The sequence below is a fragment of the Corythoichthys intestinalis genome, chromosome 18, assembly GCF_030265065.1.
Source record: "Corythoichthys intestinalis isolate RoL2023-P3 chromosome 18, ASM3026506v1, whole genome shotgun sequence".
In the NCBI taxonomy this organism is placed as follows: Eukaryota; Metazoa; Chordata; class Actinopteri; order Syngnathiformes; family Syngnathidae; genus Corythoichthys; species Corythoichthys intestinalis.
Window position 1 is genome coordinate 16743425 of NC_080412.1, and position 27166 is coordinate 16770590.

The window sequence follows — 27166 nt, forward strand, 5'->3', positions numbered from 1 at the left end:
TCTAAAGGTCTGGATGTTCATCAATCGACAAAGACGTTGTCTACAAATGGAGAGTTTGGCACCGTTGCTCCTCTCCAAGGAGTGACAGTCCACCAAAGATGACGCCAAGAGTTCAGCGCAGAATACTCAGAGAGGTAAAAAAGAACCCTACAGTGTCTGCTAAAGACTTACATAAATCACTGGCACAGTCCAATATCTCTGGGCACACATTAACTGTATGTAGAACTATGGCCAAGAATGATGACCAGACAGAGGAAGCCAGTGCTGTCCAAAAAAAAAAAAAAACATTGTTGCTAGTTTAATGTTCACAAAAAGGCACTTGGACACTCCACAGAAGTTGTGGCAAAATATTATGTGGACTGATGGAACCAAAGTGGAATTGTTTGGGAGTAACACACAACGTCATGTATGGAGAAAAAATGGAACAGCTCACCAACATAAACACCTCATCCCCACCGTGAAGCATGGTGGAGGGAGCATCATGTTTTGGGGTTGGTTTGCTGCCACAGGGCCTGTACAACTTGCAATCATTAATGGAAGAATTAATTAAAAAGTATATAAGGATGTTTTGCAGGAAAACTTGAGGCCGTCTGTCAGACAGTTGAAGCTAAAAAGAGGATGGACGCTGCAACAAGACAGTGATCCAAAAAGACACACAGACACAGTACATGTTCTGGAGTGACCAAGTGAATGCCCAGACTTGGACCCCATTGAGATGCTGTGGAATGACCTAAAGACAGCGATGCATGCCAAACATCCCAGGAATCTGACTGAACTACAGCAGTTTTGTAAAGAATGGGCCAAGATTAGTCCTGGTCGATGTGCCAGACTGATCACAAACGAAATATTAAATGCGGTGGTTCACTTACTTATTTTTCCCCCTTCTGTCATTGTTTGCATACTAACCTCATTAGAATATGAAAACCTATAAATGTTTGAGTGGTTTAAGTTAATCACTGCTTTTTCATCTGTGTGATTTTGACAAAGATCAGATCACATTTGATGGGGATTTTATGCAGAAATGTGAGAAATTCCAAAAGGTTCAGATACTTTTTCATACCACTGTAAAAACTAGTGTTACCCCCTTTGGCTGAAATAACGCTTTTTGTAGCCATCTACCAGTCTTTGACATCGGTCTGAAGAAAGTTTGCCCCACTCCTCAACGCTGAATACTTTCAGTTGTGTAATGTTTGAGCCCATTTCAAGTCACCCTACAGCGGGGTGCCCAATCCCGGTCCTCGAGAGCCCCTATCCAGCTTGTTTTCCCTGTCTCCCTCCTCTAACACACCTGAATCCACTAATGAGGATCGTTATCAGGCTGCTTCAGAGCTTGCGGATGAGCTGATCATTTGATTCAGGTGTGTTAAAGGAGGGAGACACGGAAAACAAGCTGGATAGGGGCTCTCGAGGACTGGGATTGGGATCTCAATGGGATTAAGATCTGGGCTTTGAATCGGGCATTCCAGGACTCTCAACTTCTTCCTTTTTCAGCCAGTTCTTGGTGGATTTACTGGTATGTTTTGGGTCATTGTCATGCTGTAGGGTCCAATTTCACGTCGGCTTTACTTTTTTCTGATCTCACATGTTCCTCAAGCACTCTCTGATACATGATAGAATTGATGGTGGATTCTATGATGGTGACTAGTGAGCTGGCCAGGCCCTGCTGCAGTACAGCATCCCCAAACCATGACACTTCCACCTCCATGCATGTTACAGTTGGTATGAGGTTCTTTTCCTGAAATGCTGTATTGGGTTTACACTAGAGATGTCCCGATCGAGCCGATCGATCGGGTCCGATCACGTCATTTTCAAAGTATCGGAATTGGCAAAAAAATATCGGACATGCCTTTTTTAATATTTATATATATATATATTCTTTTAATTAAATCGTTTTCTAATTGTATTTAACGTTACAGACAAAATGTCTTACACTTATCCAGCGTCTTGGATGTCTCTTAAGTTTTGGCTTAAAGTGGGGCTGTCAAATTTATCACGTCAACAGCGTTAAAATATTTAACGCAATTAACCCATGCGCTGCACTACCCACTCACGCATTGTCGCGTTCAATCTATAATGGCACCGTATTATGCATACATAGAACTAAAAGGCAACGTAAAACGAGTAGAGAGAATTTTGGCAGCCTTTGAAGCCTTTGTTTAATTGGCTAAAGCTTTTCAATCCCTCTCTCAACGATCAGAAATATCGTGGGAAGCAATGTGGGGAAGAAAGATAGTGATCTTTTTCATAACACCCAATTGTATTTCCCAACGCTGAGAACATATATCAATTGGTACCATTACACACAGTCATGGTTGCACTTCCCATCATGCATTTGGGCAGAAGTTAAATGGTTGAATTATCATTTACTGAAAGCTCATAAAAATCCACTAGATGACGATATTTAGTCACAATATACAAAGTCACATTTGTCCTTTAAGAATTACAAGTCTTTGTATCCGTGGATCCCTCTCACAGAAAGAATGTTAATAATGTAAATGCCATCTTGAGGATTTATTGTCATGATAAACAAATACAGTACTTATGTACTGTATGTTGAATGTATATATTCATCCGAGTTTTATTCATTTTTTTCTTAATGCATTGCCAAAATGTATATGATCGGGAAAAATGATCAGGAATCATTGGAATTGAATCGGGAGCAAAAAAAAAGGATTCGGATCGGGAAATATCAGGATCGGCAAACTAAAACGATCAGGATCAGATCGGGAGCAAAAAAACATGATCGGAACAACCCTAGTTTACACCAAACATGTCCTCTCTTCTGGTGTCCAAATAATTCATTTGAGATTCATCTGTCCAAAGAACATTATTCCAGAAGTCCTGGTCTTTGTCTACATTCACTCTGGTAAACTTCAGTCTGGCCTTCATATTCTTCTTGGAGAGCAAAGGTTTCCTCCTTGCACACCTCCCATGAAGGTGAAACTTGTGAAGTGTCTTTCCGATTGAAGAGGCATGCACTTTCACATTAACATCAGCAAAAGCCTGCTGTAGGTCCTGTGATGACATTTTAGGGTTTTTGGAGACTTCTTTTAGCATCTTGCGGTCTGCTCTCAGGGTGAACTTGCTTGGACGGCCAGACCTTGGCATGTTGGCAGTTGTTTTAAATGTCCTCCATTTGTAGACTATTTTCCAGACAGTGGAATGCCTGATTTTATATTCTTTTGAGATCTTTTGAAATCCCTTGCCAGACTCATAAGCGTCTACAATCTTTCCAAAGGCCTCAGACAGCTTCTTTGATATTACCATGGTGTTTTCTCTCACTTCAACAGTCAGAGGCACACCAAAATAATGTGAGGTTTAAATAAGGCAAGCCTCCTTTAAAACACTGTGTAATGATGTTCTAGTCATGTGCACCTGATGTGATACACTTGTGTGTAATTTTAGCCATTTTAAGTGGCAGTGTCCTAATTTCTTACGCAACAGAAATTGCATTTATTTAAAATTCCATTTTACAGAACTTAAAAAAATATTTTTTCCAGTTTTATTTGTTTAGTTCTATTACTTGAATCTCTCAAGATTGTTAAAATTGATATTAAATCTCCATATGCTTCCATAGGGTATCCTATTTTTTTCACACGACTGTATATTGTTGAAAACCACCATGCTTGCAAAAATATTGTATTGTACATTATATGTCCCGTATTATTTAGTTTCACTTGAGTTTGTCTGTGTGGGTACGTTTGTTTTTCTCGTTGACCACTGACCATACGGTACATTTTCTACCAAGTGTTGTGGGCACACTCAGTGTGATGACAGACAGCTTCCTGTCTTCAAGACATTAGCAATGACAGGATTGCTAAATCACGACACACCACAAATGTTTTCAGTTTTTGGCTGAAAGCAGTCATTGAAGATGTTAACTGGTAGGTCTGGGTGATAACTTGATTTTATGATTAATTTGAGTTATTTTTGTAGATGCCAATGTAGATGTAGCTAACAAAATAATTAAATCTAGTTATTTAGTTGTCGTTTTTTTGCCAAAAAGGAACTGTAGCAGCCAGTTATTCACTAGAATATTATTACATAATGGGTTTGCTCCTTTGTGTATTTATAAACTTTTATTTGGGGTCTGACAGCACAAATAGAGGGAGAGAAAAAGACATTTAAAGCAGAAAATTTGCACTTTATTTACGTTTAACAATTACATCACTGCATCAATGCTTACATTACTGCCATCCTCAATGCGTGTGGCATGGAGGAGATCAATACTTTGTAATGGAAACTCAGATTGCTTTGATAGCTGCCTGAAGGTCATCTTCATTGCTGTTCTAGTGTCTCTTGTCCTCCTTTAAACTCCATAGATTTTCTATGGGGTTCAGGTCAAGGAAATTGCTGGCCAGTCAGGCACAGTAACAACAAGGTCATTACAACAGCTTATAGTACCTGCTAATAATTTCAATTTGTAAAAATTCAATATAATATACAAGTTTAATTTCCTGACAAACAAAAATATAGAGGCTTTCCATAATATTCTGATGATATAAGATGCATTTCTCATCTAAATGTGCAAAACCGGCACCGTTTGGTCAATCATATTTGTGTATCTACTTAAAGCAACACGAGGGAATATTTTCATATTATTTGTGATGATATGTCTACTGACAAATAGACGAATGACACCTTTGTTATGGCCTGAGGGGGGGTTTGTATCGCTTTCACCGGCACCTGCCACACAAAAAAACTACAAATGTGCTGACTGCTTTCCAGCATACGTCACTTTCACCTTTCCCCATTCGTTATAAAGACATTGTGAATGCTTTTGCGCGAATGCTTTTGTGCGAATTCTGCCAGAATGACAGAGCAACAAAAGAGACGAAACGTTTTTTCCAAGGAGACAAATAAAAGAAAAAGGGAGGCTACCAGGATGAAAAGACGCTTTATAGCAGAAGTTCAGAATTTTTGACATCAGGCTTAATCTTTGAGTTGGTAGGGGTTTTATTAGTCGGTGGAGTTGTTTTCAACAAATTCTGTGCTGTTTGTCAGTTTCAGGGCTCTGGAGTGGCTAAGCTAGCGCAAATCGATGGTCCTCTTTTAGGATGTCAATAATAAAAAAAAACGATATTAACAGATCTAACATAGTCAAATTCAAAATGCCTATCATTATTCCAAATATCCATGCGGCCAAAACAATGTCACACCAAACTGCAATAATTCATTTTATTCTGCAGGACTTTTTTTTTTTAGATGCGTAATGCGACTACAATGGAAAGGAGTGCTTCGGCCAATTGTTCTCATGCTGCATTCGAGGAAAGTTGGAAGTTGGACTTATCCCACTCGGATTTTACCAGTTGCGAGCTCAAAGTTCTTCAAGCGAATGTAAACAGCAAGATGGCTGATCGCGACAAGTTGTTTTTTTATTTTGGCTATCAAAAGACATTTTGACCTCCAGCAAACCTGGCTTCTCGTAAGCGATTAAATAGTCAAGGAAAAACGACAACTTTAGTTTTACTATTGACAGTCTGCTCCTCGACGGATAGCGCCATTTTGTCGAGTCATGTCAGATTGAAGCAACTCGTGAAGTCAGGGTACTTTTTTTTTTTTTTTCAGCTTCATGACTAGGGCCTCCCAGTTCGGGTGGCAATCCAATGATATTTTTCCCGGTCGGAGGTTGGAAAACTCCGAATTCCCACCTTCCTCGAATGCAGCATCAGTCTACAGTCTTGGCTGAAGAATGGCAACATTGTGAAATGTGCATTTAGAGGCTGTGGAAACAGACAGAAGAAATGGGCAAATGAAAGTTTCCACAAATTCCCAATGAAGAACGAGGAACAATATAAAGTGTGGCTACGAAGTAAACACACAGGTGGAAAAAAATTTCACTCCGCTCTGCAGCCTGCAGAGCTGCTGGACTACAAATTTTGCTGTCCTTACTACAATTGTTGACATGCAATGGTACGTTTAAATAACGTTATCCTGAAAACATAGCCAACACTATTGATTGTATGGGTCATCGGTAAATTCTTATACGAGCATACGTTGTTTTTTATTGGCATGCTAAGATGGGACCAATGACTCGTGCTAGCTTAGCCACTCCAGAGCCCTGAAACTAATATGACTGACAAACTGCACGGAATTCGTTGAAATCAACTCCACCGACTTAAATTAACCCGCACTAACTCGAAGATCTGATGTCAAAAATTGTTCCCCTTTAAAACTTCCCCTTTAACAATAAACATTGGCCCGGCTTTCACTGACTGGTGAACCCCCCACTCCGCCTTACCCGAACTCGTCAGCGACTGACTCACTGACGCGTTCGGGTGAGGGGGCAGTGGGAGGCATACCTGTCAAGTTTTGGCGTAATTTGTACAAGTGAGCACTGATTTTTAAATGTGTACGGCATACATTCAAAATCTGTACGTTTTCCGTGCATTACGTTTTTTTTTTTTTCTCAGTTCGGATTTTGTCACCGTTTCGGCAACGAGACAATGTGCATTACTATGCGTTATTACGTTGGTTGAAGGACGCCAGAAAAGTCAGAGACGGAGAGAGAAGAGTGGGAGTGGGAAAGAGGGAGTTGTGACGCCGTTGCAAATGCGATGCTAGGCTAGGTGGCTCCAATAATACTTGGCTGTAGCAGACAGCCTACAAACTACAGCCACGTGATGCACATGTATATGAACTAGCTGCGAAATGATACACTTGCCGGCGTTGGTAAACAGCTGCCATCTTAAAGCAGTTGACTTCTCAGAAAGGCTCTGTTGTAGTGAACCTTCCTAGTGAACCTAAGTAACTTTTTATCTAAAATACTCCTAAATCTGCAAAATCTTGACTTGAATCTATCTTTACATGATGAAACAGTTTTAAAACTTTCACATGTCGAAAGTAGACGGAAGGGAACTAATGCAAAAACGGGAGCATTTTAACAACTTTAACAGTTGATTAACAGTTGATTCACGACATTAAATCACTTCCAAACATAGGGTTACTATGTTTGTTTGTTTGGTTTTAAATAAAGAAAAAAAACATGAAAGGTAACACCGTTACTTTGCCAAGTAACTAATTACTGTTACATTCAGGTAACTGAGTTACTAACTCAATTACTTTTTGGAAGAAGTAATTTGTACCTGTAATTAATTACCTTTTTTAAGTAAGATTAACAACACTGGTCATAAAGATACAGTCTGCAGAATGAAAAGCTATGCTGTGAAGAAAGCGAAGATTTTTATTCTGCCAATTTGTTGCCGAACACAATTTGCTTTCAATTATTGCTGATCACTTCTCAGAATTAGCAAAAGAAATGTTCCCTGACTCAATGATTGCATCGGTAAGTTAATTTTATCAATTGACCTTTTTAATTTATAACTGGACACACTAACGAACTACCTTCAAGTCAAGCTGAATTGCGAGCTGAAGTGCAGCCATCAAAAGAAATGATAGAAATTGCCAAAAGTGCTACATACAATTATAACAAAAGTCACAGTTAAATTTTAGTAATCACGATGTAGCTGAAGATATTGTTCTTTGATTGCACCAGTTTATATGTGACAATATTACCAATAAATTCATATTATTTTAAAAATGGAGTTTTACTTTTGTTTCATATTGCACGCTATATAAAACGTAAGATTAGTCACCAATTTGTAAGGGCATACGCTATTTGTAAGATTGCCAACGGCCTTGGGTTGACAGGTATGGGGAGGATACGGTACAAAAATCTAATGTTTCTTATTTTCATCATCGTCATGTGATATTGTTTAGCCACAATTGGAGTCATTACCTCATCACTATTCATCCTTCACACAGCCGGTGGAAACAGAAATGTCGTTCAATCCAACTGCAGGCGACCGAGAGATAAGGACTTTACGACACTGTGCCCTGGTCCTCAAGGCAAATGCAGTCTTCCTTAAGGCAAAACTCTACCGCTTTTGACCACCTGCGCCGCTAAAATCGACAAAACTGAAAGTTCCCTACCGTTTCTTTAAAAAGAAACATTGTGTTTGCGTCATATTTGGTCACAGAGGATCAACGCAACACCAACAGCAGAGTCTGCGTTCTGTCCATATACCACCGGTAAAGCAAACACTCTCTTCACTTCCTGTCTCAGCACCTCATTACGTGCAAGGGCACTCCCGCTGCCCACTATCCTGCGGACCCCTGCCTTCTGCAGACGCTCGGGCGGCATCATGGAGGCTAGGTTTTCCAGAATTCCTCGGCATAGCGCTCTGGTGACATGACCCAGAGAGATATTGCAGGTGGAGATGTTAGTCACCTGACCCAGAGTGAAAGGCTCGTGCCTCTCACCAAGGATGGTGGGAGTCACAGTGAGGTTGCTGCTTTCCTGGTTTAAAGCGCAACTGATCATCTTCTCATACAAAGACTGGTCGCTCAGATCCATACCTGCAATAAAGGGACGGGCTCTGATTAACTCTCCTTTTGCATAAGCGGATAACACGATCAATAAAAAGTACATACCGAGCTCTTTCATCCAGCCAGTCAGCATTTCCACAAAAGTGGCCAGCACATTGCCTCCATTTAGCGACGCCGCAACCGCCAGGTACGAGTGGCCAAAGTACGGGAAGAAGGCAACGGAGGAGTCAGGCTGAGGAGAGTCGGGAGGTTTGAAGTCAGCTGGCATGGCGAAGCTCAACTGGGCTGAGGTGCTTATGTTAAGAACTAGGATGTTAAGAGCATAAAACATGCGGTTAAATTGGGGTTAAAAAGAACTACCGGAGCTTAACATGCAAGGCACAAACATGGCAGGTTTTATCTTGAGATATTAGCAGCAGTCCCAAACTGTGGTGTGCTTTAAAGTAGGGGTGTGACAAAATATCGAAATGTGATATATCATGATACTTTGCATCCTAAAAGGTTATCGATACGCTCATAGCAAGAACCGAGTAAGCCTGTCGCAATATGCAGTAATTCCATTTATTGCACGGTAAATAAAAATGAAGGCGGTAATTTTTCCGCTATGATTTATCGCCTCGCGTGCAAGTGCGTACGGCTGACGTGCTGTTAAAAGTTCGGCTTCCTTGTTACCAACTACGCAAAATGCATTTCCGTTCAGGGTCCGGCAAAAAATAGCGCCGGAGCCAATTTGTTCCCATTATATCCTATTGTTCAACGTATACCGGCCATGTCAGTGCTCCGGATTGACTGCGGACCATCTCGCCCGCCGGATGGTTTAGACTATTTTTTATTTTTGCCAGAGACGAATCTGTCAAAATGAGCGGAGCCGGGCTTGGAGTCACTAGCCCAGTTGCTTATTCACGGTTTAACCAGCGAACATGGACGAAGAACGTTCCATCATGGAATTGGAAAGTCACAAAGTGAGTTATGATGTAGCAGATCATCATTATAAGGACAACATTAAAAAGGAAGCTGTATGGTGTCCTATTATGTGTGTTTTTCTGGCAGTGATATCAAACACACGACGTGCTGACAACTTTTTTTTTCATTAAAACACGGCGCTTTCAACACTTCAACTTGTAGTTCTCAGCAGGCTGTATAGAGACACTGCCTCTCTCACTGCCGCGTCACATGAACAGAACAACAACACCGTTGCGTGCGCTTCATGGTGCCTCGGAAAACATCCAATCACAATATTACACATGGAACGCCATAGCACAAGCTATGAGGGGAAAAGTTTTCATTTGCCTAGATGCTTAAGTTATTAGGTGCATTTTATTTATTCTGTGTTTCTGTGTATTCTGTGTATTTCGGTATTAATATTGTTGTCTTTTACTTAAAGGAGGCATGGTCTATTGTTTTTAGTTGTGATTTCCTAAAAAGTATTTTTGAATTTAAGAGTAAACAGTTATTGCGTTTAAATGGGTGTACTTGATCTATTAATGTATACTGTATTCTCACATTGTTATTGTGAATTTGTTTTTTAAAAAAAAAAAAAAAAGAATAAAAATTGGGGTGGGTGCAATAATATCGCCTATCGCAATAATTTATCAAATAAATTATCGCACACTAAAATTTGTTATCGCGACACAGCCACTGTTTTACTTTTTCGGGTCGTTTACAGGTCACTGCCAATTCATTCCCAGGTCACTTCCTGTTCTGTAACTCAAAATCAACAGGAAGTGACCCGTAAAATGCCCCAAAATCAACAGAAAGTCATTAAAGATCAACAGGTAATGACCTGAAATAGCCCAAAATGACATTGTTGCCTGACATTGGCTGCCACTGCCAGGGGCCCATTTGAAATGGGAGGGGTTCATTTGCTGCAGTGCTGCTGCTATCGATTATTTTATTAGCCGATTAATCTTTCAACTAGTTAGTTCGAATAATCGAGTAATCGGATTAGGAACCTTTAATGCGTTGCAGAATAAATTTTAGGACATGTAAAACAAAGGCTTGCTAAGATTTCACTTTCAAAAGAGCATTCAATGCAGATATAAAAACTTTCATTTAAAAAAAATAAAATAAAATAAATACCTGAGCTTAGTCTCAAACGGTATGGAAAAAAATTAATAAAAGAGGATTTAAGTACCACAAGAGAACAATTGGCTAACTTGCTTAGCAAAAGTCCAGTAGCTTAAATGCTATAAAATGCTAACTATTTTTTTTCACAATGCTCTTAACAAATCGTTCAAACTCATATTCCTACAAAAACCATCTAAATATACCAATAAACTAAATCACGACTAAATAAAAAACATTAGCTCAAACAAAATCTTACCCTATGTTGGTATTAAGGGAGCAGCTGGATTCAGCATGCTAAATAAGTTATGTCATATTCACTATTGCCACTAAAGGGCAGTGTATCCACCCAAATTACAACGCAACTCTAATTAAATGAATACTCGAAGCAGCGAAATTTAATCCGAAGCTTTTTTTAATCGAATTACTTAATCGATTAATCGATGCAATACTAATTTGCTGCCACCCTCTCAGTTCAAATGGATTGGACATCTACTCGAGATAAACTCACAGCAGAAGGATGAATATAGCTTGCTTTTCTGTTTACAGGCATGAAAATGGGTCAGGGGTAAAAAAGGGGAGAAGGGTGTGGAGGAAATATGTTCCGGTACACTGTACAACTAGGGCTGTCCTAAACGACTGTTTTCCCCCGATTAGACAGCCGAATATTTTTACGATTAGTCAACTAATCTAATAATCCCCCTTCCTTTTTTTTTTTTTTTTTTTTTTTTTAACTAATTTAGCAATGAAATTTTTGATGATGCTTATTAATTCACAAAAACGTTTTGGGACACTTAAATTCTTTATTAAAGTACAAATAAACACGTGAATAACAACAATAAATCGCAAATGAACAATGAGGTCAAATGCTCATAGCATTAAATAGTGCAAAAGAATGTAAACAGATTTAGAACACTGACTTCGCCTTTCCAACATGATTCAAAACAATTCTTAAAAAAATATCTAGCATTAATAATATAGTATACTACTATATATAATAGTAGTATAATAATTATTCATTGCCAATCAGATTTTTCATAAAGGGTGTCATTTTAAACTACTCTTAGTGTAGAATCTGAATTCTGAAATATGTGGGATTAACTCCAGAAATCGTTATTTATATGACGAACATGACGTGTTTTTATTTTGAAATGTTCACCGGAAGTACGTTCGCTAAACCACTAAAAGGAAGCTTTACACTCCGCAAAAAAAAAAAAAAAACTCTTTTTGTCATTGCATGTGGTGTCAGTAATCCTTTTTTTTCGTTTGCAAATGCTGTTAAGCAGCGATTTTTCATGTTTGAAATTTCACCTTTTAACCGCAAGTTTGTGTTTTAGAGAAGACTGCCAATGGTTTATAGCAGGCTAAAGTAGGTTGTCTTTTTTCCACATTAGCCTCAAAGTAGCAATGCTAATGTTTACAGTGTTTAATATAGATGCGTCAATTTCCTTATTTTGTATGTCTGAACTTTAATCCATTTTTAATAATAAATGGACTCATTGCATATCGCGACAGGCTTAGCAACTTCAATAAAACACGTTGTTAGTTAGTTTAGATTTACAATCTGACAGCTCCTGTCGTTTTCCAAAATTACAACAGCGTTGCGGTGCTTTAGGTGTTCATTCACGGCCGACGTGCAACCAAGCTTGGCATTGAAGAGACAGGACACAACAGTGTACCCTCCTGTTTCATTGAAATCAGTCAATGTTTTGGCCACTCTGGTGCGCTTTTTTGGCTTTGTGCCGCTTTCCCGGCTTGCATACCAAGCGTCCGGCATTAAAAAAAAATCTCCTGAACCCCCCCGCCACTTAATTTTTTTCCCCCTCGGATCTGCACAATTCAGGTAGGTCACCCTTTTTGACTTCAAAATGGCAAATTTCACCGAAAGGTGAGAGATTTTCATGCCTGTGTTTATTAGTTGTTTTGTAGAATGATTCCCTGACCAATGTATCGATAATCATTGTATCGCCATATCGTGAGATCATCGTTATCGTGAGCTTTGTATTGCAAATCATATCGTATCGTGAGGTACCAAGAGGTTCCCACTCCTACTTTAAAGAGTGGACGTCCCGTTTCACCTGCATCTGCCTGCGCACTCAGACAGGAGTAGACGGCGCACTGGAAATCTCCCAGGGCGGCCCCAACTGGAGTCCCCGCGGGGATGCCGTGCCAGTCAGTGAGCGTGTGGCCCGCCAACTCACCAGAGGGGACACACTGAGGAAGCAGGTGCAAAGGGAAGCCGGCGCCGTTCAGACTACAACATGCACATACACAATTGTTATGTGGAACACTCTTAGTTTAAAGAGCATAGCATGCTTTTAGCACCAAAACCAAAAATACAAATTGTTACATACATATCTGCATTCCATTGGTTAGAGCATGTGTTAAAGAAACCCCAGCTGGCTGCATTCTGAGGGGTCATGAGACACCTGTCCAACCCGCACAACAAGGAAACAACATAGTCCTGGATGGTACCTGCGACCGTGAAGTCCTTTAGGAACGCAGGCCTGCCGGAGAATCACACTTGCGTTTACAGCAAAAATGACACGGACTTACCATGTTTGTGTTTGGCTCACCTGTGTTTCATGTACCAGAAGACTGTCGCACAGCCGAATCCTGTAGCCACGCTGAGGTGCGAGTCCGGTTTTGGAAGAGAGGACAGGAATTTTTCGTCGCAGCGGCCATCTTGCCAGGTGATCAGATGACTGAAGTTGCCTCGGGACCAATCGCAACCTGCAAGTGAAGTACAGAAACATTCATAATTAAACATTTGTTGGAGCAAAGATGAGTTAAAGCCAAAGGTGGGTAGTAGATTAGCCACAAATTTTACTCGAGTAGCATTACTCATAGGCGGAGTTTGACTTTGGGACCAGGGGGGGCACAACATGTTGATGACCCCAAAATGCAGTGTCAGCAATAAAATTAACTTACAAGAATATATATATAATAATAAATTGAAAATTAGCGTTTTTTGTTTCCCATCATTCTTGACAGGAAAAAATGTGTTTGAATGCAAAAATAAATTTGAAACTCAAAAAAATGCTTTTGAAAGCTATTTTTCTTTGAATTTTGGGGGGGATTGAAGTCTTTTTTTTTTTTTTTTTTTTAATTATTGAAGCAACTGATTGAAATAATGTTGTTTTGCGTTTGGGCCACATTTTGGCTAGGACATTTGTGTCTTTATTATTCAATCCAAAAATAAGTTGCTTCAAACAAAAAAATATATATTTTCAAACGAAAAATCACTTCAATCATTTCACTTTCAATCAGGCTCAACAAAAATATTTGAGAGTCAAATATTTGCATTTGAACACATTTAATTTTTAAGTTTTCTTTGATTTTAGCAATCCTTTTTGTGTAGGGGGCATATTATGGGTAGGACATTGGTGTCTAAGTCATTAAATCGCCCCAAAAGTTGCTGCAATCAAAAAAACAAAAATTCAAACAAAGGTAAAAATCATTTGAGAAATAAAATTGCCCTCCCCGAATTTTTTTTTCTTTTTTTAAATAATATGCAAAGCAAATGACCGTCTAAGGTGCCAGTCACATGATCTGTTTGAAAAATTATTTTGACCCGTTATAAAAATCTTTTTTTGTTCATTTACTAATTTTTGTTGTTTCCTTTAATGCTTTACAACTTATATACATATATATATATATATGTGTGTGTGTATATATATATATATATGTGTGTGTATATATATATACATATATATATTAGGCCTGTCAAAATTGTCGCGTTAACGGGCGTTAATTAATTTTTTAAAATTAATCACATTAAAATATTTGACGCAATTAACGCAGATTACCCTCTCAGACAGATTTAAATGACGGTACAGTGAAACACCACTTGTTAACTGTGTTTTATGGAGTTTTGCTGCCCTCTGCTGGCGCTTGGGTGCGACTGATTTTATAGGTTTCAGCCACCCATTAGCATTGTGTATGTAATTATTGACATCAACAATGGCGGGCTACTAGTTTATTTTTTGATTGAAAATTTTACAAATTTCATTAAAACGAAAACATTAAGAGGGGTTTTAATATAAAATTTCTATAAATTGTACTAAAATTTTTCTTTTAAGAACTACAAGTCTTTCTATCCATGGATTGCTTTAACAGAATGTTAATAATGTTAATGCCATCTTGTTGATTTATTGTTATAATAAACAAATACAGTCCTTATGTACCGTATGTTGAATGTATATATCCATCTTGTCTTGTCTTTCCATTCCAAAAATAATTTACAGAAAAATATGGCATATTTTATAGATGGTTTGAATTGCGATTAATTGTGATTAATTACGATTAATTAATTTTTAAGCTGGAATTAACTTGATTAAAAATTTTAATCGTTTGACAGCCCTAATATATATATATATATATATATATATATATATATATATATATATATATTTATAGGAAAGTCAATTACATGCAATGACACTTTTCGGCCATTAGGAGGGTCTGCCCCCCCTTAAAATCCGCTTATGGCGTTACTTCAAAATAATATTACTCAACTAAAAGTAGTCATCCAAAAAACATACTCAAGTACAAGTTAAAAAAAGTATCCAGTGAAAAGAATGCTAAAGTAATGAGTAACATTGTGAGTAACAGCTTATTTTTGTTAGATTTTTTTTTTTTTTAAACAATGGTATTTTTTTTCTGTCCGCCCAAACTTATCTATATGAACGGTTGTTATAATGATACTGTACAATAACCCATTATATAACCACATTAAGCCCAAAAAAGTACATAAAAATAAATAAATCATTTAATTCCGGCACGAGAAAAAAAATGACAGAAATGAAGTATTATTCGTCCAAAGGGCATGAGTGCCCTCTAGTGGAGAAAATAGTTCTTAGTTTGAATAGTTCCTTAATAGTTACTAATATTAAATTAAAAGGCTCATATCTCTGGTTTTCAGTGGTCAATCGTTGCCAAATAAAAACTCGGAGAGAGGTTTAAATCTGCTCTTTTGAGTCAAATTGAGGGCAGCGCTGTATGTCAAATACTTAATTTTCACGGTGCTTTAAAGCAGTGTTTTTCAACCTTTTTGAGTCACGCCACGGTTTTACATTGGAAAAAATCTAGCGGCACACCACAAACCAAAAATGTTCCAAAATAATTTTCTGTACAGTATATTTAATTACAAAACAATTTCTCAGCATGCATAGTTACTCAGTGTGAAACTTGAGCCTGTTTAGATGAAAACAAAGCCAATATCCTTATTCTTCAACAGCTCTCAGTCTTTGTTTTTTTTTATTTATTTATTTTTTATAGCAGTTAGGCTTGAAAAAGCTCACAATTATCAGACAGGGGGACTTGAGCAATGTCTTTAACCGCATCAGGGCCGAGCATCTCGCAGACAATGGCTTTGCAGGCAGGTAGTATTAATGTCTCTTTCACAGTGTGGGACTTTTTGGATTTGGCAACAAGGTAACTGGCTTTGAGGACTTTCTCATTTACGTTAGTAGTTTTTCTCAAAAAAGTTGCTTGTTTCTCTGTGTTTTCACGAAGGGGAACAAAATAGTCCATCATCTTGTTTTGAAGTGACGGGTTTTTCGTTTGAAGATGACGTTTAAGCTTGCTTGGCACCATTGCGCTCTTGGATCACTGCTCGTGTCGCGTTCAAGAACTGCTTGCATTTCTAGCCATTAGCCACCTTGCTGTCCTCAACAATGTGTTGGAATAAAACACAGGGAGAGGATTGACGGTTGTCACATATCGATAAAATAGGAAGGACACTGTCGAGTATATCGACACATGACATGTCTAACCAAATGATGTGCAGTAGACGTGCTGGGGTCCACATTGTCGCGGACAGCAAGGTCACTGATGGCTAGAAATCCGAGCAGTTCTTGAACGTGACACGAGCAATACCTCGCTTATCTGCACACGACCGAGAACTTTCTACCTACTCCTTCCTTCCTTCCTTCCTTCCTTCTGCAACTCCGCCCGACGATGTAAAAAAAATATCACTGCAACTCCGCCCGACGATGTAAAAAATATATATATGTATAAATGTGACATTGGATAATTTCTCGCGGCACACCTGACGATCTCTCATGGCACGCAGTTGAAAAACACTGCTTTAAAGACACCACGTGATTGAACAGGCTGGCATGATCATAGAACGGCAAGCTTGCGTCAGATTGGTGTAATGGAGTCAGGTGATTATTATTGTGACGTCTCATTGGTGAAATTTGTAGAACTACACTTGGCATCGCTGGCATAAAAAAATAAATGTGTAGCCCAAAGTAGCAGAGTAAAAGTAGCGTTTTTTTGTCGCAAATTTACTTTTTAAGTAAAAGTAAAAAGTATGACTTAGTAAAACTACTCTTAGGAGTACATTTTTTTTCAAAAAGTTACTCAAGTAAATGTAATGGAGTACTTGTAACGTGCTACGACCAACCTCTGGTTAAAGCAACAAAAGGTAACTTTTTCTACAGTTTTAGTTGATTTTAGCGGCGCCAGGGGACAAAACCGGTAGTGTTTTGCCTTAAGGAAGACTGCGTTTCCCATGTCGTAAAATCATGATCTCCCTGTCACCTGCAGTTGGAATAAATGACATTTTTCCAGCGGCTGTGTGAAGGATGAATGGTAATAACGTAATGAATCCAGTTGTGGCTAAACAAAAGCTTATGATAGTTAGCAACCGTGTGGCTTAGTGTGGCTAACCCCCCAACTCACCCGAACTCATCGGCTGGGGGGGGGTTCACGCCAGCGAGTGAAAGCCGGGCCAATGTTTATTCTTGAGTAGCCTCCCTTTTTCGTCCTCAGACAAAAGTTTTTGTCTCCTTTGTTGCTCTGCCATCATTGCAGATTTTGCATTGACTTCTGTTTTTAGAATGAATGGGGAAAAGGGGAACTTTAAAATAGTGATTAATTAGTTACAAATTACTGTAAAAAGTAATGGAGTAACTAACTCAGTTACATGAATGTAAGAGTAATTACTTACTTGGCAAAGTAACTCGTGTTACTTTTCATGTTTTTTCATTGTTCCTTTCAAAAAAAAAAAAAAAAACAGGTCACACTATTTAGTTCATAGGGTTTTGGGGACAATTCGCCTTAGCCCAATTGTTTACCTAAAAACTAGACACAGGATTATAGTGGATATTGCGATAACTAGATAGTAATCTTTGCTATGTTTGGAAGTCATTTAATGTTGCGAGTCAACCGTTAACGCCGTTATTGCATTAGTTCCCTTCTTCTTCTTCTTCTTTCTACATGTGAAAGTTTTAAAACTGTTTCATCATTTAAAGATAGAATCAAGTCAAGATTTTGCCTATGTAACGGGTACACGCAGGTCTGCGTGTGTGAGGCGGTGCGTGGAAAAACCTTCCCTCCAATGCCTTCATGTGGGTACGCTGGTGGCTGTGCCACTGACTCGAGCTTATGGCACAGCGGTTAGTGTCTCTATCTGCGGAGTGGAAGCGTGGTGTGCGTGCAGGTTCGCGTCCCAGTCTGGTCAGAGGGGGGAGTGGAACGTGGTGTGGCGCTGACACACGGGTTACACCTATTTAGGAGTACTTTAGATATAAAGTTACTTAACTCATTTGCTCCCAAAAACATAAATACATTCTATTTTTAATTGTTTCAGTGTCCCAAAGACGTATTTACGTCTTCTATGTTTTTTTTTCCATAAGAGACATCTCTGGGTTCTGATTCAACTGAGCTCCAAAGCACAAAGCTGAAAATCCATTTTAAAGCAATATAACTGGCCACTAAAGGGCAGTAGCATATTTGGTAAGACCCGCAACCAGATTCAACAGCAACGAACGGCCGGGCCGCACGGTCGAAGCGCCGGCGGAAGGATGCCATGCGGCGGACGACTGAGCAGAACAAGCGCGAGGACGTCCGGAATGCCAGGCGCTGGAGGACTGGGCAGAACGACCGGAACCACTAGAGCAGCAGAAGATGCCGTTGAGTCCGTGCTGCTCACCGAGCAGACCCCGCAGAGACTCAAAAAAATCCATTTTTATGAGACAGGCAGCGATGACGGAAAAGTTTACCCTGCTGTCGCGGCGACAACAGCATCATCTCTCAGTTAGTTATGTATAAATAATTTGTTGCTTTGCCATCAAAAGCTCTATTTGTCTTGTTGTTTATGATATTTTGTAAAAGGAAAACATTCAGATGTTTGGGATGTAACTAAAGCAAAAAATAGCAGTGTTAAAGTCAAAGTTATGTTTGAAATGTATGCTCTCACAAAAAGCTCAATTTCTCTGTTTATTCATCAGAAATTGGAAAATTGCTCAAACTTAGCTACTTTCTAATGCTGATTTTCTAAAGAATGGAAAAAGATATGAACTTATTTTTTTTCCTGCTGAAAGAAGAGTCTAATCTTTCTTTTGGTGGGTTCCATGTTTATATAGCAATAGAACAGAATTTTCTGTGGGCCTTGCAAAATCAGTCAAAATCCAGTAAAACGGCCGGCAGCGAAGAGCCATGCTCCGGTGAAAATGGCTGGGAGTGAATGAGTTAAGTTCGCTAGGACGGTTCTCTATAACAGAGCCTTCCTGAGAAGTCTACTGTTTTAAGATGGCGTTTCGCATCTACTTACTACTATACATTTGCTAACGCCACAGAGTCTGTCATTTCGCATCTAGTTCTATATACATGTGATATCTAGCGTAGCATTATGTGGGCGTAGTTTGCAGGCTGACAGCTTCAGTCAGATTATTAGAGCCACCTAGCCTAGCATCGCGTTTGCAACGGCATCACAACTCCCTCCCCTCCTTCCCACTCTTGCTCTACTCTCTCTCCGTGTCTCTCAGACTTTTCTCGCATCATTCAACCAACGTAGTAACGCATAGTAACGCACGCCTTTACATCCTCAATAACGGTAACGGCGCTGCAAATATGAGAAAGGTAATTAATTAGATTACTCAATACTGAAAAAAGTAACGCAGTTAGTAGGAGTGGGAACCTCTTGGTACCTCACAATACGATACGATTTGCAATACAAAGTTCACGATAACGAAGATCTGACGATATGGCGATACAACGACTATCGATACATTGGTCAGGAAATCATTCTAGGACAGGGGTGGACAAACCGGTCCTCGAGGGCCGCAGTGGGTCCTGGTCTTTGTTCCAACTGACCCAGCACAGATAGTTTAACCAATGCGGTTACAGCAGAAATGAGAAGCACCTGACTGCTATCGACTGATTGCACTTCAGATTGGTGAAAAGGTGTCCTCTTAATGGGTTGCAACAAAAACCCGCACCCAATACGGCCCTTTGTGGAATAGTTTGCCCACCCCTGTTCTAGGATATTCTACAAGCAACTAATGAACAGAAAAACACAATTTTCATCCTTCGGCGAATCGGCTGTGTGTTTATCACTAGTAGACGTCCAATCCATTTGAACTGGGAGGGCTCCCACTTCAAACGTTTTGAACGTCTATGGCCGTCAGTGGCAGCCAATGCCAGACAATGAGGTAATTTGGGCCATTTAAGGTCATTAACCTGTTGATTATCAGTTACTTCCTGTTGATTTTGGGGTATTTTATGGGTCACTTCCTGTTTATTTTGAGTTACAGAACAGGAGGTGACCTGGGAATCACCCAAATAAATAGGCAGTGGCTCAAACTCAACAGGAAATGACCTGTAAATGCCCTAAAATGAACAGCAAGTGACCTGTAAATGCCCTGAAAATCGGACCGAATGACTGTGAATGCTCTGGCTTTGAATGAACGAACGTTCCCAGTCCCAGTCTAAATGGATTGGGTGTGGAGCACCGTCAATGGCAGCCTTAGAGTTAACTGAGACTCTATTATCGTGGAAGATTTTGGTAGCAACTTGATGGTTCTTTTTTTGTACCTTTTTAAAACGATATCTCGATTCTTGACAGCAGCATATCGATAACCTTTTGGGATACAAAGTATCACAATATATCACCATTTCGATATTTTGTCACAGCCCTAGCAGTTAGTAACGCCGTTATACTCTAACACCGTTGTTAAAAACACTGTTGAAAAGTTACCCAGTGTTGCTTTAAGTCTTTGGAAACAGAATTATCAGGTGCTTGACAGAATGTGTTCAATACAAGAGGATGATATGAAAAACAGTAAGTGCAATGAGCGTGCTGCCTTGGCCGCATCCCTAATTATGATTTACAAAATAGTTCATTATGTTCCATCGTAGTTTATGTGTGGGTCCTGTAAATATCCTCAAAGTCAAATAAATTCCAGGTTGATTAGCAAAATGCCATGAATTACTTTTGGATTGGACTAGTTACAGTTCTCCAAGGCCATGTAAACAGATTAATTTTTAACTTTTGTTCATGTCAAAGTACAATTATCGATGGGTTCAAGAGGTGATCCAGATCTAGTTCAGCTTGATTTTCCAGTTGCTTATCTCTTGAGTCCTTTTGTCGGAAATTAAGTGACATTCCAGATCAAAAAAAATTTTTTTAACCCTAAATGCCTGTTGTCGCTAGTTCGCATCATACATAAAATTATGTTTTTTATTATGTTCTTTTTAATTGGTTATTTTTATTATTGTTTTACTATGTATTAATTTCTCAATCTTATTTAGCATTTTGGTGTTACACTTGGTGTTACACTTATATAGCGCTTTTCCACCTTTCTTATTGAAAACAAAAACAATAGTGGAAGATTTTTAAATCTTTTTTTTTTTTTTTTCATTTTGGCGTCATGAGGTCAATAGTTTGCAATTGAGCAATGGTGCACACAATAATATACACATAGGCGGAGTTTGACTTTTGGGACAAGGGGGGCACAACGTGTTGATGACCTCGAAACGCAGTGTCAGCCATAAAATTAACTTACAAGAATATTTACAATAATAAGTTGACAATGACTGTTTTTTTTGTTTCCCGTCATTCTTGAGGGGAATTCTAAATCAGGCTGCTTAGGACAGCTATACTTTTTGCCAAGATCGTCATCCATTGAATATGGTACGCCTACCGGTGTCGTTCCAATGTAGTTACCCCAGTCAAAAATTGTATCCCCTGGGCGGAGCCATATGGAGGTAGATTTGTGTCTTTATTATTCAATCAAAAAATAAAGTTGCTTTAATAAAAAGAAAAGTTGCTTCAATCAAAATATATATTTTCTATCAAAAAAAGTAACTTCAATCAAAAATAAATGTGTTTAAATGCAAAAATAAATTTGAAACTCCCCCCAAAAAATGCATTTGAAAGCTATTTTTCTTTGAATTTTTTTTGACTGGGGTCGTTTTTTGTTTTTTTTTTCTTGATTGAAGCAACTTTTTTGATTGAAGTAGTCTTGATTTGTGATTGCGCCACATTTTGGCTTAGGACGTTTTTGTCTTTATTATTCAATCAAAAAATAAGTTGCTTCAAAAAATATATATATTCAGAAAGAAAAATCACTTCAATCAAAAAAAAAAAAAAAAATCAATCATAGAATTTTTTTTTTTTTTTTTTTATGCGAAAAAATATTTGAAATTGAAAAATTTGCATTTGAACAGTTCATTTTTCATTGAAAAAGTTTACTTTGATTGAAGCAATCCATTTTTTGTTTGGGCCATATTATTGTATGACCATGGTGTCTAAATCATTCATTCATTCATTCATTTTCCATGCCGCTTATTCCTCACGAGGGTCGCGGAGGTGCTTCAATCAAAAAAATAATTTCAATCAAAGAAAAAAATCATTTAAAAAATAAAATTGCCCTCGCCTATTTTTTTTTTGGGGGGGGGGGGATTATATGCAAAGCAAATGACCGTCAAAGTCACATGATCTGTTCGAAAAATAATTTTGACCCATTATAAAAAAATTTTTTTTTGTTCATTTCATTCATTTTTGTTGCAGTTTTATTGCTTTAAAACTTTTTTATATATAGGAAATTCAATTTCATGCAATGACACTTTTCGGCCACTGGGGGGGGCCTCTCCCCCTGGCCCCCCCTTAAAATCCGCTTATGACAGTACAGTCTGTACTGGGAAACAATTGACACGCCCTTTGCCCGACATTTCTGGATCAAGATATGTTAACTGACTTGTGCACTGTTGTTCACCGCATGTCTATCTCCCCCCAAAAAATCAGTTCTCCAATTACCACTATCATGTCCTACCTTACATTACAGACGTGTATGAGCACCAAGCTAAAAGTTATACATTATCATTGACATGATACACACCGACTACTAATACAGTTAGCATTAACACTGTACTTAAATAAACAAACGAAAAACAGTATTTACCAACCATACTCTATATTGTGAAACTATTGAGATATTATGTGAATAGGAGTGGGGGTACTTACCACTCTCTGAATTCCAGAACAGAACCCCATGCATCTGTCCTGAAACTCCTATCTTGCACACATGTTGCAGTTTATCTCTGGGGAGAAGACCAATGCACCGGTTCAGCGTGTCCAGGATCCGGCCGGTATCTTGCTCCTTTGCCTGTATAACGATGACGGATTCCCAGATAAACAAGCTGACGTCTATGCAACGTGGATTTGCAGAGCAGCCACACACGTACCTTAATCCCGTTACAATCGGCGATGTCGGAAGCGGTTGGTAAAGTCTGGCTTGCAACGATACTCCTTGATTGGCATTCTAATAAAACTGCTTTAATTGACGTAGTGCCCAAATCTACACCTAGTACAAATGTATGCATGATAGCTACCAATCATTACTGTCAACAACAGCTGAATAACCTGAACGACGCACTTCTTCTTCGGTGCTGGCCGCAGTTCCAACTCAAGCGCACTGCTGCGCCCGCGTGGAACTACTCATTCAGTGCGTCATTGGTATCACATTAGAAAAATGCACACGAGACAATATACTAGTCATTCTAAAAAAATATCATATTGTGATGAAGTTCATTATTTTCTGTAATGTACTGACAAGGGCGTAGGTTTGGTCTCCAAATTGGTAGAGACGATAAGGCATAAATAACCTGTATGCAGAGGCGTCGCGTCCCATTAGGCAAACCAGGCAATTGCCTAGGGCCCCCAGCCAGCAGATTTAGCGCACGCAGCTTTACTGCACTTTCACAGCGACAAGTGCGACAGTGCCAGTGAAAGCATTGTGTCTGAGTTCCCCGAAGGGGCCCTTTCACTTGCTCTACACCCCCACCCCCACACGTGACTCAGAGTGAGAGTGAGCGGCGATTTGGCTTTTTTTAAATTGGCGTGTCTCCAAAATGAAGAGAAGTTATCCTTCTGGATACGACAAAAGAAGAAGAAAAAAACAGAAGAGGAGAAAAGGAAGCAAGACAGCGGTGAGTGTACAATGTTACTGTAGTTTTATGTCCTAATGTAGTAGAAGCCGGGCACGTTGAGTGTCCTAAAAAGCGCTCTATGAGACCGAGGCGTTATTATACTTTTATTAAATATGCTATTGCTCCAACTGTCCCCCTTACTTGCACACGCTCGAAGGGCCCCATGTTGCTTGTTGCCAGGGGCCCCCGGGGACCCTTGCTACGCCTCTGCCTGTATGTACACTTTTTGCTGGGGACGGGACTTTCTTAATGATCAATGCAAAATAAATCTGTATTGACTTATACTAACTTTTATGTGTATTGGTTCAGCCTTTGTTTTAAAAAACTACTAAAGAGGCATTTTTAAAACTTCCCCCAAAAAATGTCAAATTTTATGAGCAAATCTAACTTGCATTATTTGAACATAAATTACATTAACATTCACAATAAATAGAAACTTGTTAATCATCCCTTAACTATCCAGGAATGCAAAAAAATTAAATATTTGTCTTAATACCGCTCAACATTGCCTAAATAAGGAAACTGAATACAACTGAAAATCTTCTTTGTCAGGAAATAACAAAAAAAGGTAAACTGCTTTTGTCCACAAGCATAACCAAACTAGAAAAAAAAAAGCTCCTGTGGGGTGCTTTAAGACCACATAAATAAAATTAAAAGTAAAATTGGAGAGAAAGGGGTAAAACTCGGGGCACGACATTTCTCACAGTTTAATTAACGTTAACAGTAGAAAACGCATAAAGGAGGACTCTTTAAGCAGCGACCTACTTGACTTTTGCAGGTTAGCAAGTTCACACAGTTTAATGCTATGCGAACGCTGATGCAGGTCAGACTTTCAGTAGCAATATCAGTGGTGTGTTCCCCCGTTCCATAACATTGACATATTTTTACATTTCTTACAGTGGCTGCTGCTGGTTGGGGAAAAAAAAAACTTCTAATATCTTTAACATCTAATGTGTGGGTGTCTGTGGGGGGTCCAAGTCATTAGCCAATCAAATGTGCGTTAAGGAGGGAAAAAAATGGACCGGCACATTCAGCAAGTGAAAAGAGGTATATGTACAGTAAGTCTAAACATAATGAAAATAATTCACTTAATAATAAAGATGTCCCGATCAATCGGCATCGATCGGGTCCGATCACGTCATTTTCAAAGTATCGGAATCGGCAAAAAAATATCGGACATGCCTTTTTTAAATGTTTTTTTTTTTTTTTTAAATTGAATCGTTTTCTAATTGTATTTAACGTTACAGACAAAATGTCTTACACTCATCCAGAGTCTTTAGTTTTGGTTTAAAGATTGGTTCATAATAACAAAAACATCCTCCCCTGCCTGACAGAGTAGAGATGCTGATTTTCCTAAAGAAAAATCTCCATTTAATTTTGCCTGAATATAACGTTGAGAGTGAGAGTGGAGACGAAGAGTAGCTAATCGTCCCTTGATTTTAAAAAGTTTCTTGAGGTTTTATATCCCATGTTTACATATCGTGTTTGAGCTGTGAAATGTATATCTGTTCATGTTGTATTAAACTGCTGCACTAAGGCTAAGCCAAACTTTATTTTATTCTCATTGTTTGTGAATGTGAGTTTTTGACTGAATGTCACTTTTAAGCCTAGTAAGTAGGTCAACTACCTCTTTTGAAGACTTTTGTTATTGCACTATTCTGCACTCAATGTTTTACTTTACATTTTTATTGTTTACAACAATCAAAATAATTAAGTATAGGACGTTTAAGGCAAATTTAAATATGCTATTAAATGTGTGATTTTCAAACAATTTTCAATCAGCTGGGTTATTAATAAACGTTAGAGGGACAGTAAATTAATTCCATACCTAAAAAATTACATTTTTTTTTTCAACTACCAGCCCGAATATAATCGTGACATTGATAAGGTATGTTATAAACAGGGGTGCACATAAGTGGTCCGCATGCGCGCATGCGTACTGGACGTAGACAAATGTGCTGGCCCTCAACGGCTTCCATACGCTTTTGCGTACTGATGGCTGACCACTGTATTTGCGGCGGACACGAGAAAATAACTTCTCAAAATTTTGAAGAGGCAGCCCACACTGAGTAATTACTTTAGTGATGGGACGAAATGAGCCGAGGTTCCGAAGCTTGTGTCGAGTAATGGGAGGGGGGTTTCCACGAAGCTTGTAGCGAGGCGCGCTTCATTTCGGCAAAACCCGGAAATGATGATGTGGGAAGCCTCGCCGGCGGCCGGTGGCCGGCGGCCAGTGAGTGCTTCGGAAGTGATCCAACATTTGGCGCACATTGCAAAAACAGGACAGACTACGGAATAAATTGGTTGCAAAACGCAATGGCGATCACCTGTCATCTCACATTTTGTGGATTTCGGGCTCCTGTACTTGTTACATCTGTGCGCAACAGTGCAACCAGTGCAATCTTTTTTCGAGCCTTGTCCTTTGCTTGTGATGGAACCTGCGCGAAAAGAGCGATCCTCCCCTGTATGGGAACATTTTGATTTGATTGCTTTCAATAAGGTAAGGGAGAAAAACTACTTTAATATAAATGTGAGTGTGTGTGTGTACCTATCTGAACCAAACATCAACAGAATGAACAATCCATTAGTGTACTGGGAGGCACAAAAGAATACCTACCCAAATTTATATAAACTGGCACTCACATTTCTCTGCACCCCAGCTTCATCTGTGCCTTGTGAAAGAATATTTTCTAAAGCTGGTGAAATATTTTCCCAAAAAAAAAGAAACTGTTTAAAGCCAGCCACTGTGGGAAAGCTATTATTTCTAAATAAAAATGAATAACAAATTACCCTTAGCACTTGTTGTATTTTGTTCACATACTAAATTATTAACACAAGCACATTCATATCTTTGTCTTAAGCAAATAGCCATTGAATTCTTAACAATGTTGACCTCTTGGGCTTCTAGACCACTTGATGGCACCACAGGGAAAATGAAGCACCATGAAGCTTTGCTACATGTGCAAACCAATTGGCTGCAAAGCTTCATTGCTTCATGAGGCTTCATTTGGCCATCACTAAATTACTTCCGTGTTCCCCCACCCCCGTCAAAAGACAGACAGACGACAGAGACGTGACCGGAGCTACCGAAAAAAAGGACTTTTGCTGAAAAGTGGCTACAGGAGGTACCATGGCTAGAAGCAAATGATGCTCGCACGGAAATGCAGTACAAAATGTGCCGTGAGAATCCCAATGTCGCCGTTAAGAGCAGTGCATTTTATGTAGGGTCAAAGAATTTCAGCCATCCAAACTTTGAAAAGCACGAAAAAAACAGAGAGCATGTGGCAATTAAGCAAACTATCGATGTCAAACAGGACCCCACTCGCCCTATGGACAAGTGGCGGAATAAAGGTAATGAACAGCGACATGCACTGACAAACGTGTTTTTGATCGCATTTTACAAAGCTAAACATGCACGTTCAATGAGGTCTTATGAGGAGGATATCCAACTTTTAAAAAGGCTTGGAGTTAATGTGGGAGCCGCATAATGCCCTTTATTTTGAATTGGTGCTTCTTATTTCTTTACATTTCACTTCAAAGTAATGGCAATTTT

At 39.0% G+C, this 27166-nt stretch overlaps 1 protein-coding gene across 1 annotated transcript; it reads right to left on the bottom strand.

Moving 5' to 3' along the window:
- Positions 1 to 3434: 3434 nt before the first annotated feature.
- Positions 3435 to 23068, bottom strand: shpk (sedoheptulokinase). The gene is made up of 7 exons (XM_057821727.1): positions 22870 to 23068; positions 22649 to 22790; positions 12969 to 13125; positions 12747 to 12899; positions 12471 to 12646; positions 8434 to 8634; positions 3435 to 8358 (listed from the first exon to the last, which is right to left on the bottom strand). The coding sequence occupies exons 1-7, from the start codon at positions 23005 to 23007 to the stop codon at positions 7964 to 7966; spliced, it is 1362 nt and encodes a 453-aa protein (XP_057677710.1). The 5' UTR covers positions 23008 to 23068; the 3' UTR covers positions 3435 to 7963.
- Between the last annotated feature and the right edge of the window lie 4098 nt (positions 23069 to 27166).